The sequence below is a fragment of the Typopeltis vanoorti genome, chromosome 15, assembly GCF_054136105.1.
Source record: "Typopeltis vanoorti isolate ZY-2024b chromosome 15, IOZ_Tvanoo_1.0, whole genome shotgun sequence".
NCBI classification, from domain to species: Eukaryota; Metazoa; Arthropoda; class Arachnida; order Uropygi; family Thelyphonidae; genus Typopeltis; species Typopeltis vanoorti.
The window spans coordinates 122,019,637-122,033,968 of record NC_143563.1 but is presented as its reverse complement, the minus strand read 5'-3'; the positions used below and the strand labels follow the sequence as shown (position 1 = coordinate 122,033,968).

The 14,332-nt window shown below is 36.3% G+C and overlaps 1 protein-coding gene across 1 annotated transcript in view; it reads right to left on the bottom strand.

Annotated features, from left to right (window-relative positions):
* Positions 1–14,332, bottom strand: part of LOC150099114 (V-type proton ATPase 116 kDa subunit a 1-like) — a 586,531-nt gene that overhangs the window by 418,235 nt on the left and 153,964 nt on the right. Inside the window, exon 5 of the mRNA XM_090404569.1 lies at positions 12,070–12,146. Within this exon, the coding sequence (XP_090260695.1) occupies positions 12,070–12,146 (77 nt within the window). The remainder of the gene's footprint in view (positions 1–12,069; positions 12,147–14,332) is intronic.

Sequence of the window (14,332 nt, the reverse complement as noted above, 5' to 3'; positions counted from 1 at the left end):
TTCCCTATCATAGCTGAAGTTCTTTGGGGGTTCTCTACCTTCACCCACTCTTTCTCTTGTATATAAATGACCAGCACTCACAGATTTCAAATCCTATCCGTAACTTTCAGATGACAGTACACTCCATTCCTCCTCCTTTCCATTAGACAAACATTGACGTGCGCAGTTGTCCTCAAGATCCATCATGATCAATGCTCTGAACTCCAACCTACAAGCTATATCTCAAAGAGACAAGGACAACCCTGAAAACTTAAATGTTACAAATGATGTGTGTTTAATTTAGTGCAATAAACAACTCATATCACTTCCCCAAATTTTCATGTTGGGATACTGATATCTCAACATGATCACATTTCCCTTCTTGGACTTAGCTACACTTAACTTTTCTGGCACAAACACATGTCAGAATTAATTTTTCTGCAACTGACAAACAACTTGGTGTATTTTTCACCTCAAGACACTTTTTTGCACCTTTATAGCTTCTAAGTCTATACAAATCCAAATCCACCCAAACCATGGAATACTGCTTGCATATATGGGGTGGTGCACTGAAATCCTCAAGATTGCTCCATGTTATCCAAAAGAGAGCAATCCAGTTAAATAGTGATCCCACCTCACATATTCACTCTCTTTCTCTCTCTCTCTCTCTCTCTCTCTCTGTGTCCCTCCCATAAACATTCAGTTTCTGCCTTATGATTGCTCTACCGATACTTCCATGGACAATGCTCTGCTGAATTGGTCACTATCACTTCTCTCCAAAATCATAAAAACATGCCAACCAACACCAATTTACAGTAGCTTGAAATCTGCCAAACCAAATACTCTGCCTATACTTTAATTCATCTACTTCTCTTTGAAATAGCCTGCCCCACTGCCCTCCTCCTCCTCCAAAGAATACAATCTTCAGCTGTTATTTAAATTAGCAGTTAATTAAAGTATTCCATCCTTGTGATTGTAACATAATACAGAACTTGAGAGCAGCGGAAAATGGAGGAGGAACTACTGAAGGTGAGTAAGCAGGAGGTATATGAGGAATTGAGTAAACCTGATGAAAACAAGGCCATGGAACTTGATCATATTATCACAGTGTCTTTAGGGAATATTCCAGGGAGTTAACAACTTTAATGTGCATTTTCAACATGAGTCTTAGATTAGTCCAGGTCCCAAATGAATGGAAAAAAGACAAAATTGTTCTGCTTCACAAAGCGGGTGATAAGATTAAGGCTTTGAATTATAGGCCAATCTGCTTCTCTGGAGTTGTGGTCAAGGTGTTGGAGAAGCTAGTGAGGACAAGGATTCAGAGCTGGGTGGACAGCAGTAGAATTCTCTTTAATGAACAGAATGGATTTGCTAAAGGAAGTTTGTGTTTTAGCAATCTGTTTACTTATTATAACAAGGTGATGAATACATCGGACAAGGGGAATGCATATACAGTAATATATTTAGATTTTGCAAAGGCTTTCGTTAGATTACCACATGACAAACTAGTAGCCAAATTGGAACAGACGGGGTTGGATAGTGCATTGGATTGGACTGAATGGGCAAGTGTGTGTCGGGATGTCAGTTTAATGTTACAAAGTGTAAGGTTTTAAAATTTGGAAAGCAAAGATGGGATGGAGAGTATACAATGGATGGGAATATTTTGGAGAAGGTGGAAGAGATGAAGGATTTGGGGGTTGTGGTTGATAGAAACTTGAAATTTTGTGAATATTTTACTACAGTGAGAGGACGACACAGCAGATTATGGGAATGATGTGGAGAACACTGACATGTAGAAGTGGGGATGTTTTGATTCCATTGTACAAGACTTTGATCAGGTCGCATATGGATTACTATGCCAGGTTTTCAAAAGGTTGATGGAATGCTAAAGATCTTTGGTATTTGGTTTTGAAATGTGAAATATGAGGACAGAGAAAACTGAGAAAATGTGAAATACAGAGAAAATTGGGAGAATGCAAATTACAGAGCCTAGTGTATAGAAGGAAGGGGAGAGGCATGATCGAGATGAACAAGTTGGTAAGGGGTAATTACCAGATTCGCATGGATGAGATTTTTCATAGAATATCTGGAGACAGGGAGAGAACAATAGACCATCCCTGGATGCCCTGGATGGCTGTATAAGCTGGGTGTCAGCAAGAGGGTGAAGAGTAAATTTTTTGCAAGGAGAGGATAGATTGATTGGAATGCATTGCCTGAGAGTGTGGTGAGTGCAGGGACAACGAATGCATTTAACTCAAGGTATGATGAGCTGTGCATGCTGAGTCTCAACTCCATGGAGGTCTGCTGATAATAATAATGATGATGATAGTAATTATGATAGCAAAAAAAAATGTAAAAATATTTATTGCTATATATATGGTTACTATTAATATTGAAAATTTAAATTTATTGAAATACAAAATGGAAATAAAAGAAAGTTCTTTATGGATAAAATATAAGCACTGTATATGCATAGGTTGTCATGGATTTTAAAAAAAATAAATAAGTGTGTGTGTTTCAGAGGTCTGTTGAATAATAATAACAATAATAATAATAAACATGAGCAGATTTTTCCGTTCTTCTTAATCCTCCTGCCCACACATGGCACTGATATGCCATAGGTCTTGCAACCTTTCACATACAGATCCAGAAATATGGTGAAGAAATTTTAAATCAGATCGATTAAAAGCTAAGGTCAATATTTATATTTAAAAAAAAGGAGACAGGGATAACTGCAGAAATGGTCATTTTATGCAAAATCATCTAATTAAAAATTCAACTAAAGTTGCATGATTTTTGTATTTTGAAGAGAATGATTTATTTAATTATCCTATCCTTAGATGGAAGTAATATTTTTATAGACTTTTCCTCGCACCTATTATTAATTATGGTGACGTCATTAGCTTCTTTATACAAGTTGCCCCAGTCCTGAAAATAGTTCAGGCACAAACTTGTTTGCTAGTACTTGGAAAAAGGATCGAACCAATAATATAATTTCTTGTATCTTTAATTTAAATTATGGTACCCAGTTTTAGTGTGCATCAGCAGAATTTTTAGAATTTCATAGGGTTTTAAAATTAATCACAACTTATTTACAGATTGTCCAATTTTTTCTGATTTTTAGTACAGTTTTTTTTTATACCCAAGGTTTGTACTTTTGGATTTCTTATTTACATTTTCAAACAATTTTTTTTTTTCAATACACATATAGATAGGCTAGATTGGTGGTTAAACAATAAATGTCTTCTCCTGCAACCAACAAAAAGATTACAGCAAAACCATTCCTCCCTTATATTAAAGGTACACCAGAAAAGATAGTTCAAATTTTCTACAAATATATTCTCCATGTCACTTTCCAACCACTCATTCAGGTGGCCACCTTCTGTTCTGCTAAGGATATCAACTTCATCCACTGGTCTGGTGAATCCTAAAGGGTATAAAGTTCCTTCCTTATGCTTGCAGTCAGTCTATTTTGAACGGACTGTTAATCTTCCTTCAATAACAAAAAAATCACATCACTAATCATCTGAACTGCAAGTCAGAACTTGTAGACAATGCTCTGTATACTCCTTCACACAGGATTAAATGGAAGAAGACAGTTTTTTTTTTCCTTTTTTTTTTTGTTTTTTTTTTTGTTGTTGTTCCCACTCACAAAAGGTTATTTTGTAAACCTATAACATATTTTGTACCATGGGTGGCTAAGGATTTTTTTTCTATTTTTCATCAATCTTTATATATAATTTTTTATCAATTTTCATTTATTTTTTTTTTGTATTTTTCATTTATTTTTTTACACAGTATGGAAACTCTGCTCTAGAGACAAAACATGGTACTTTTTCAAGCCACTTCAGGTCTCCAATAAGTGGGGCGGTGGTCCAACACCAGGAAATGAGATTCATCTTTCACCTAAAGACAATCACAAACATCCATGCCGATGGCAGGATTGCAGCCTGTCGGTTAGGGAGTGGGTACGCTAACCACTTAGCCAACCAGGCTGGTATTTGTGCTACACTATTTCTTACTAACAGCACTGGCAATGGAGTACTCCCTATCCTAAATTTAACAAGATCTGGGAGACAGGCATACTGAGACCAATATAGCCTGACCTCTGCAAATTAAATTTATAGTTATCTAGTTCCTAAAGGACACCCTGTTAGAACATTAGTTATTTTTGTTACAATCTGAATTGTTACTACAGTTATCTAGTTGAGTGCTGAATTTTCCCCCAGATGTAATTTGTCTGCTAATATACTGGTTAGAAAATCAGCAAAATATTGACGTTCAATAAATTATATTTTTTTCTTGATGATGTTTTTATTGAGACACTTTTATGAATAATCTTTTTTCCAAATTAGCGGTCTTCTGTATTAGCATTCCAAGTGCTCTTCCTCCTCATCTTGTACTCCAACCTGCAAGCCCAGGCTGAAATCACAAATAATTTTTTGTGTGTTTCCTTTATACAGTACAAGAAGTATATCCAAAATTACCTTGATTGAAGCATTTCAAAAATGATGCTTGATGTCATGAGTATAATATGTCTGCATGGCAAAGTGTAAGAGATGTGTTTGTGGAGAGAGAGAGAGAGAGAATGAATGTATAGATTTGTAGGAAGTGCAATGTATTATTAGACCACAAGGCAATGAATGCGAAAGAGACTGAAAAGATAGAATAAATGAAAGAAATGGAAATGGAATGAAAGCTAGTGGAATTGAGTGAGTGAAAGAATGCAAGAATCTGGAAGTGAAAGTTAGTGATAAGGGAGTGAAAGAAAGTATAAATGATGAAATGTAAAGCATGGATGCAGCAGAATAAGAAGTAATGAAAATGCAGGAGTGACAGAGAGGGAAATTGTCAGAATGCAAGATTTGAGGAGAGAGTTATTGAAAAAAAAAAAAATGAAATGAGGAATATGAGAAGTGATGATAGACGTTTAATGGAAACTAATGAAAATGTGCAAGAAAATAGAATGAAAGAAAAAAGAGTAAAAGAGGTGATGAGTGATTCCAGGAGAGCAGTATATGGAAGGTCTGCTATCCAGGAGGGAGAGTGAGTAGAATGTTTAGGCATTGGACATGAAGAAGAAACAAGCAAGAGAGTTAGTAGTGATTGTGGGGACAAATGATTTAAGTGGACATAAGGAGCATGTGAGGATGAATATCAGGAGATTATTGAGAAGAGTGAAAGATAACAGTGTAGTGGGAAAGATTCTCAATGTATGGCTGAGTTATGAGAATGATGAGTTGTAACATAGAACCAAAATCATGAATGGTATGCCAGCAGAGCTGTGTGAGAAGAAGGGAGTACAGTTTGTGGATGTATGGCATGTATTGGAGGGAAGAATGAAATTAAACAGGAATGATGGGTTGCATTTGAATGGCTTTAGAATGGGTGCACTGTAGAAAGTCTTGCTGGATGTAAGCACTGTGTGTGAAGTACAGTGCATTATGTGTGCAAGAGATAAAGTGAAAAATCAGGAGTGATATTGAAGAGAAAGAAATGCTTGGCAGTGAAAACAGTAGTAGTGTAAGAGATAAAGAATGGAAATGGGAGGGGGGGTGAACAGGGAGACAAGGCATAGGGAGAGTGGGATAATGAAAGTGGCAGTGAATGTGCATATGAAGATGGACTATATCGCGATGTGGATGAGGATGTTAAAACTGAGCAGGTATATGCAATAAGTGGTAATAAAGGTGATTGGGGAGGTGTGGTGGAGAAATCAAAGACCTAAAAATGAATTACTGTTTGTTTACAAATGCCAAAAGGATCAGAAGGATAGAAAGAACAGGAAGGGGGTGGAGTGTTGCTGATGACAGCAGGAGAATTTCATCCACATAAGGTAGACATGAAAGAAGGAAATATTGGCAATAGTTATGAAGTAGGGTGGCTTAAAGTGGAAGTAGACTGGAAGACATAATTAGTTTAGTCTTGCTATTCATCTTTGCAAGACAGCTAGTAGCATGAATTTTGATAAACAATTAAGAGACAAAGAAAGAAAGTATATCTTTAACATGTTCATGTCGAGGCAATCGTAGATCTCTCACCGTGAACCTAACCATCTGACAAAGCAAGCAAGCAAAATTGGCAATTTCGTTCTGCATGTCGTCTGGTGCACCACTTTTCATAACCATTTCTTTCATTGTAAATAATTCCGCATAGTGAGGGGGGGGTGAAAAGAAATGTCCTTTTTAGAATATATTAAAAAACAATAATTAAAGAGAAGGAGATATTTCATTACTAGTTACTATACTTGATTTACTAAAAGATGTAAAGAATAGAATATAAGGAAGAGAAAGAATAGATGTGAATAAAAATACTTTCAGTACCGTAAAATGGATTATGAATAATTTACATTTGTGATATTGTATGTGTGCTTGTGTTATAAGTAACTGGGGACAGAGTGAAGAATACATGATCCTATAAACCCTAGACTTTCATATTTGCATTTATGATGGGCATAATTAAAAAAAAAAAAAACATATGAACAGATAAAAGGATTTGATTTGCAAAATATAAATACCTAACTGATAACTGTATATAGTGTGACTTTTTTTTCTTGACTACTTGTATTAGAAACTATAACTCATTTTTTAGGAATGTTAGTCAAATGTTAGTCAAGAATGATAGCAAAAATCGGTGAAACTAGTCGGATAATAAATATTACTCAATATTTATTATCCGACTAGTTCACCGATTTTTGCTATCGGCATCTACAGGGATACAATTGGTAAGCGATATGAAGGTAACAGACTAGGTTTTAATTGACAGTTCTAATTCATACAAAATTAGTACTGTGCATGAGACAATATGCATGTCGCGGGTACATGATTTATTGGTTGAGAGACATAATGTAATTGCCGTGAAAGTTCATTTCTTTAGTGTTCAGTTGGGAAATCAATCATTTGGAAATGACTGATTTTGTTGAGATATTCCATTAGTTCTTCTTTCTTATGATTCCAAATGATAAAGATAATAACAAACAACTTACCAGATTAGCCATGGGTAGCCCCCTCTCTCCTTCTTGTGCTGACTTATTCATGGAAGATTTAGAAGATAAAATCTTATCTCAAATTACCACAAAACCTACAACTTGGTACAGATATGTAGATAACATCTTTATCATTTGGAATCATAAGAAAGAAGAACTAATGGAATATCTCAACAAAATCAATCATTTCCACCATACTATCAAATTCACATTAGAAATTGAAAAAGATGAAAAACTTCCATTCTTAGACATCGTAATAAAGAAACAAACCAATAACAGTATAGAAAATAAATATCAAGAAGGTGGCAAAATATTCTGGAGGTTGTTGAAGAAGCTTAGGAATGGAGGAAAGAGTGCTGTAAAAGGAGTTAGAGATGATAAAGGTGACATGAAAACAGGAGAAAAAGATATCCTTGAAGTATGGAGTAATTACTTTGAAAAACTGCTAAATGAAACAAGTAGTGATGACAGCACAGTGATAAAAAACACTGACCAGGCATGCAGTCAGGAATACATATCCATACTTGAAGTAGAAAAGAACATCAAAGGCTTGAAATGTGGAAAGGCAGCAGGAGTAGATGATATTCGACCAGAAATGCTGAAGTATGGTGGTATATCTTACAGTGGCTGCACTGCATAGTTCAGAAAGCCTGGACAGAGGGACGAATTCCCTCTGATTGGAGTAGAGCTCTCATAGTACCCATATATAAAAAAGGGAAATAAAACTGAATGTGAGAATTACAGAGGTATTCCCCTACTGAGTGTTCCTGGCAAAATCTATGCAAGTATACTTGAGAAACGGTTGAGAAGAATTGTGGAAGAAAAGCTTGGTGAAGAACAAGCTGGATTCAGGCCATATAGAGGCTGTCAGGATCAGATCTTCACTTTACGACAAATAGTCGAGAAAGCATGGAAATATAACAAAGATCTGTATTTAAGTTTTGTCGATTTGGAAAAGGCATATGACAAGTTGCCAAGAGAGAAGCTATTCAATATGCTGCAGTTATATGGTGTCAATGGGGCATTATATCAAGCAATACTTAGTCTTTATTTGAGTTGTAAGTCAACAGTTAGAATTGAAGTACAGGAAGATGGTTTAATGTTAAATCTGGTGTGAGACAAGGATGTACATTATCCCCTCTGTTATTCATTATCTATATGGATCACATTATGAAGGAAAGTGGTATTAAACCTGATATCAAAATTCGAGATGTTAATGTCAGCTCTTTGCTTTATGCGGATGATGTTATACTTCTAAATAAATCCGCTACAAGTCTGCAAGATTCTCTGACTAAATTGAATAGCTGTTGTAATAGATATGGTATGAAGGTCAGCAATAAAAAGACAAAGACAATGAAAATAGGTAGAATCACTGACAATGTCAACTGTGTTGTGAATGGAGAACCTGTGGAACAAGTGAAACATTTCAGCTACTTAGGCACGATTTTTACTGAAGATGGTAAATTAAATATAGAAATAGACAACAGAATCAGCAAAGCTGGTATGGTGGTAAGTCAATTGAATAAATTCATATGGAATAAGAGAGAAATTAGTCGGAACACTAAATTAGCTGTATACAAGACAGTGTTCAAACCAGTTTTAACTTATGGATCTGAGAGCTGGGTCAGAAGTAAAACACTTGACCAAAGACTAGAGACCGCAGATATGAGAGTCCTGAGAAAGATTAGAGGCGTGAACAGATGGCATCAATGGCAATATCATATTAAAAACTAGGATATTAGGAAAGAACTTGACATTGTCAGCATCCAGGAATGTGTTAGCAGAGCTAATCTCAGGTGGTATGGTCACTTAAATAGAATGGGAGAGAAAAGATTAGCAAAACAAGTGTTCTCTGCCAGGTTGGCAGGAAAACGACCCAGAGGAAGACCAAGATATAGGTGGATTGATACGGTACAAAGTGCCTTAGACGATAGAAATATAAGATCTGATAACGTTGGAGTCTTGACAAGTAACAGACTGATTCGGAGGAAAATTGTAGATAGGAAGTTAGTAATGTAAATTTTTCATGTAGTACTGTCATATCCTGTACACCCCTTGAGGGTACATGGCAGGAATTTGATGATGACCAATAACAGTATCAACCTGTCTGTGTATAGAAAACTTACGAATACTGGACATTACCTCCATTTCAACTCGTCACATCATATATCCCAGAAACTTAGCATTATCCATATGCATAAGAAATGAGCTATACAGTATACCACAAACCAAGATGAACAAGAAGAATTAACTACAATATCCAGAGAGCTGTCCTTAAATGGTTATCCTAAAAGACTCATCAACAAGATTCTCTTTTTAGATATACCACAAAGACAACATGATGACACCCAACATCAGCACTGTAACTATTCCATTTGTTAGCTCTCAGGATGAGAGATAGATGTAGAAAGTTTTTAACTTATGTTAAAACTTAACGTTAAAAACTTTCTACATCTATCTCTCATCCTGAGATTTTATTTAATAAGGTCGAAGCACCTTGTGGCAACTTGTTTAGGTAAAATTCATATAAGCTCTGCATCAGTTCAACCTACATATTTAAGGTCTGGCTCCCACTGATGAGACCTCAATAAAGGTCGAAACCGGTCTGGGTAGTGACCATTGCCTTTAATGCATAGCATCATACATCTCCGCAAGGGGATGTGCTTTACATTAAGGGAAAAATACTAAGGAAAGTGATCAGAGCTTAATCCACCTTTACCATGAGTTGCACTACGTGAAGGCGCAAACTTGACATACTTGTCTGTTTGTTTACTTTCGAAATCGGATTAAAAACCAAGTTTATATAAAAGTACTTGGTATCTTGAATAGTGCAATCAGAAACAACTGGAATAAAAATGGCACTACCTACTGAAACACATGTTAACTCCCACAGGAACAATGATGCATAGGCTCAAGCAAAACCGTTTGTTGTACTACATGAAATAAGTGTTTGTTCCATTGCATTTGAAATTTTTGATATCATTAGGACACAGATCACAAATGTTAACTTCAAATGAAATTCTACTGAAAGAGTTGCGGCTAACATGCTGTATAAAATTTGTATCAGTGAGCCCACCTGCCTGACATGGAAGTGGTACACAAACGGTAATGAGAACAGTCCTGTGGGTATGATAAACATGCGAAACGCTTCCCATCATGAACGCATTAAGAAAGAAAAGTCACAGATAGATTGCTTTTGAATTTTGGCAACAAATTTAGAGGCACCTTTTACATATGGAATGGAGATTCTAGATATTTCAGATTGATCTGGAACATGAAGTGAACTTATCAAATTTAGATTCATATAATTTTTGCTAGCCTCTGTAGCTCATTCGGCATAGACGAGGCCCTTTGATCAGAAAGACTTGAGTTCAATTCCTGTCAGTGACATGAGGAACCTTTATCTTCTCTCTTTAGACGAGAGGTGAGTTAGCCGGTCTCAAACGGAGGCAGAGGGATTTTTCACCTGGAAACTCTGGTTTTTCATCCCCCCCAGAACAGACAACTTATCCCCATGAACATGTGCATCTACAGACATAGCACATACCAGGAGGCATAGAGCTAACCACCTTATCCTTGAGTTATGGTTGCAGTTGCAAGAATACTCACCTTGACACTGTAAAAGGTAGAAGAGGAAAGGATTAAGAAAGAAAATAGTTTTTGCTTAGCTTCAGTGTGCACGTTTATTCTTCATACTGAATTTAGGCACATGGCCTATTCTACTTTGATGAGATACAAAAAAACTCTTGAGATCCAACTATACATGTATTATTGTAAATAATTGCATATAGCATTTGTTAATGAAGTAATTTAGTTTTTTATATACAGGGTGTTCGGGATAAATTTGACATATTTATAATTAATTATATTTTTCCGTAAGTTACATGTATTAACACACACTTCTCTTCATTTAAAAGTTTGGACCCTTCTTCATTCATATACAAGATGTCAGAAAGGATGGATAGCTGGAACCCACCTGAATCATGGAAGAGAATAACTTGTATCATGATGATTCGTGCCCGCCATCAAAATAAGGATATTACGACTGCTGCCCAATGCTCCCTGAATACAGTAAAAACAATCAGGCATGAACTAGAGACTTGCAATGGTGACTACGAGGATGTAGCAAGAAGAAAGATCCCTAGCAGACGATCTGATTGCGTTCGTACAGCAGAATTCCTCGCAAATCTGCAGGAACAGGTGTTGAAGAACCCTGGCATTGGAATTCGGGCTTTGTTCGTGGAGTTGCTAACTGTAGTCAAGCCCTGGATAACAAGGGTAGCCAATGGTAGGCCGTATGTATGGCAGCAGGATTCGGCCCCTTGCCACACCTCTGGGAAAAGTCAAAAATGGTTGTCTGAAAATTTCTACGACTTCACCAGTCCAAATGTTTGGCCTCCAAACTCCCCAGACCTTAACCCCATGGATTATTTTGTATGGGGCGCAGTTGAAAAAGACACCAATCGCACTTCCAGTAATACAAAAGCCCAGTTAATGGATAAAATTAAAACAGTTTTTGCGGCCCTTCCCAGGGAGACTGTAGCATCAGCCTGTTCGAGGTTCCGAAGCAGAATTGAAGCTGTGATCGATGCTAATGGTGGTTATTTTGAGTAAATCTTGTTGATAGTATTGTAATTAACTCTGCCTGTAATGTTTTTTTGTCAATTCATTAAATTTAATAGATACAAAGAAGATTTTCTTTTTCCTTACGAAACTGTCAAATTTATCCCGAACACCCTGTAAATGGGTGGAAAGAAGAGAAAATGCCCAGACAGAATTCCCTCCCCCCTAAGTCATTCTACTCAATTTGTGTCAGACTGTGATAGCATAGGAAGTTTTCAGAAAATGGAACCTATAATGGGAAAAAAAAAAAGGAGGGGGGGGGGGGGGTTTCAGTTGTGCACTGATCAGCTAAGAGAAGTGAAATGTCATAAGATCTAATAATAACAATGAAGTTGCAAATAATGAAAATAATTTCTGTTTAATATCAAATATCAGTTATGAAATTGACAAAAGATACATTAAGCATAACAGAAGAAGAGAGAAGAGTAGCGTCTCTCTTCTTCTGTTATGCTTAATGCATCTTTAATAATAATAATACATACCCCAGCTGAGTAGATGTACTTGTTACTTCATGAACTACTAAGGCACTATCCATGGAATCAATATGAGGCACTTCTTGCTACACATGTAAGAGACATGCAATAAACTGAAGTAATGCTACAGGGAGACAATACATCTTTCATATACATTCAAGTGAACAAATGTGTACAAAATATTTGCTAACATGATCAACTATTGTTCTAGTGACAAAGATATTTTTGAACATACTATATTTAAATTGATACTATGAAGAATACGCAGCTGTTTCTTATCAGCCAATCTGAGGAAGTAACATATAAACAACTTCAACAGAGTCAACTCAATTTCATCTGAAAAGACTTAAAATAGGAAAACAGCATTAGTAGATGAGTTTTATCACATTAGGAAACAAAACTAGCTAGCTTAATAGAAGCTCAAAGTGTTTGTTGCTATGTGTAGTCTCATAAGCAAAGTTTCTTGTCCTCTTCATATTTTCTTACATATATACAATTAGAGCATCAACCTTCAAAGATATAGGTAGGAAGGAAATGTTGTCAGTGTGCTGCCAAGGTATGAAAATGAGGTGTGGTGGAGAAATCACAACCAACACATGGCTTGGATAGGACTAGCGATAGACCTAAAAATGAACTGCTGTGTTTGTTTACAAATGCCAGAAGCATCAGAAATAAGGGGGAAGAAATCGTTTCTGTGATTGAGTTTATTCGGCCCAAAATCATTGGGATAAGTGAAACATGATTGAATGAAGATGATACACGGTTGGCAAATTGGTAGAGCCTCTGCTACTAATGGCTCATGCAAAAATTTAAGCAAGTTTGAGTGTGGTTAGTAGTTGGAAGGGAATGAATCATTCGATGCTGTTGGCACACTCTCCCTCGATGAGTCTTTGGACTCCCTGGAGGTGTCACATAATAATATCATCATAACAGGAATAGAAATGGAAGGATACAGTACTTTTTGCAAGGATAGAAAGGGCAAGAAGGGGGGTGCTGCTGATGATAGCACGGGAATTAAGTCCACATAAGGTAGACATGAAATGGAGAAATAGTGACAATGGTTATGAGGCAGTGTGATAACCTGGTGGTTGAGAGGAAGACATATTTATTAATTGGATGTTGTTGTAGGTCTAGGAATGTGGAAGATGGTATTGAAGAAATGTATAAACAACTTGGATTAGTGAACAAAGGAAGAGTAATTATTACAGGTGATTTTATTTATGGTGGTATAGATTGGATTGAAGAGATAGCATTTGGGAATAAGGAAAATGAATTTATTGAGCTCTTGAGAGATAACTATTTCAGGCAGAACGAAAAGGAGGGATGCAAGGACCAAGAGTTCTAGATCTGATTATTTTATCAGAGGATGTGATTGTGAGAGGGGTTTTGCACTTTCCTCCAGTTGGTGAAAGTGATCATGAAGTAATCACCTGTGTTGTGGCAGGTCATATGCAGACATCTGTGAGGAAAGCATATAGGCAGAATGATAAGGCTGGTGATTATGATAAGCTTAGGAAACAGCTTGGAACTATAACATGGAATGATGAGTTGAGCAGTAAGGAAATAAATTCTGCATTGGAACTGACAATGAAATACATAACAGCATCAATGTATGAATTATTCCAAAGGGCTCAATAAGGTAGGTGTAAAATGGATGAATGTGGAGTTTAAGCATGACAGCTGGGAATTTTATTATGTGATAACATTCAAAAAGTGTTTTACATGGTAGCGATGTGTACAAGACAATGGCGATCATGGGTTTTCTTTTCTAATGAGGGATTTGTGTGATGCTCAAAGTACTTACTGTCAAGCGTCATTGCCTGATGGTATAGAAGCAAGAATGAAGAGAGGGAGGGTCAAAAATGTTTCATGAATGAGTGAAAGAATCACACATCATATCAAAAGAAGGAGAATGAAGCAACTAATATTAATGAACAGGATAGTGAATGCATTATGGAGGAAGTAGAGAACGAGTAAATGATAGGGCACAGATCTGAATGATAGCATTTCTGAAAGAAGTGAGTGAAGGTAATGTGGATGATAAGATAAAAGGAAAGAAATAGTGTTCTTATGTGGAAATTGTCACAGGATAAAACGTAAGATCAAGCAACTTGAGAAACAATTGGTGTATGGCAGAGAAAGAGGGAGAATGAGAGAAAATGTGAACAGGAAAAGTATGAAAGAGTGAGAAAGTGGGAATGAAGGGAAGATTATTGTATGGAGATTTGATAAGAGATGTCATTAAATAAGATGGTGACAAATCATGTTTCCC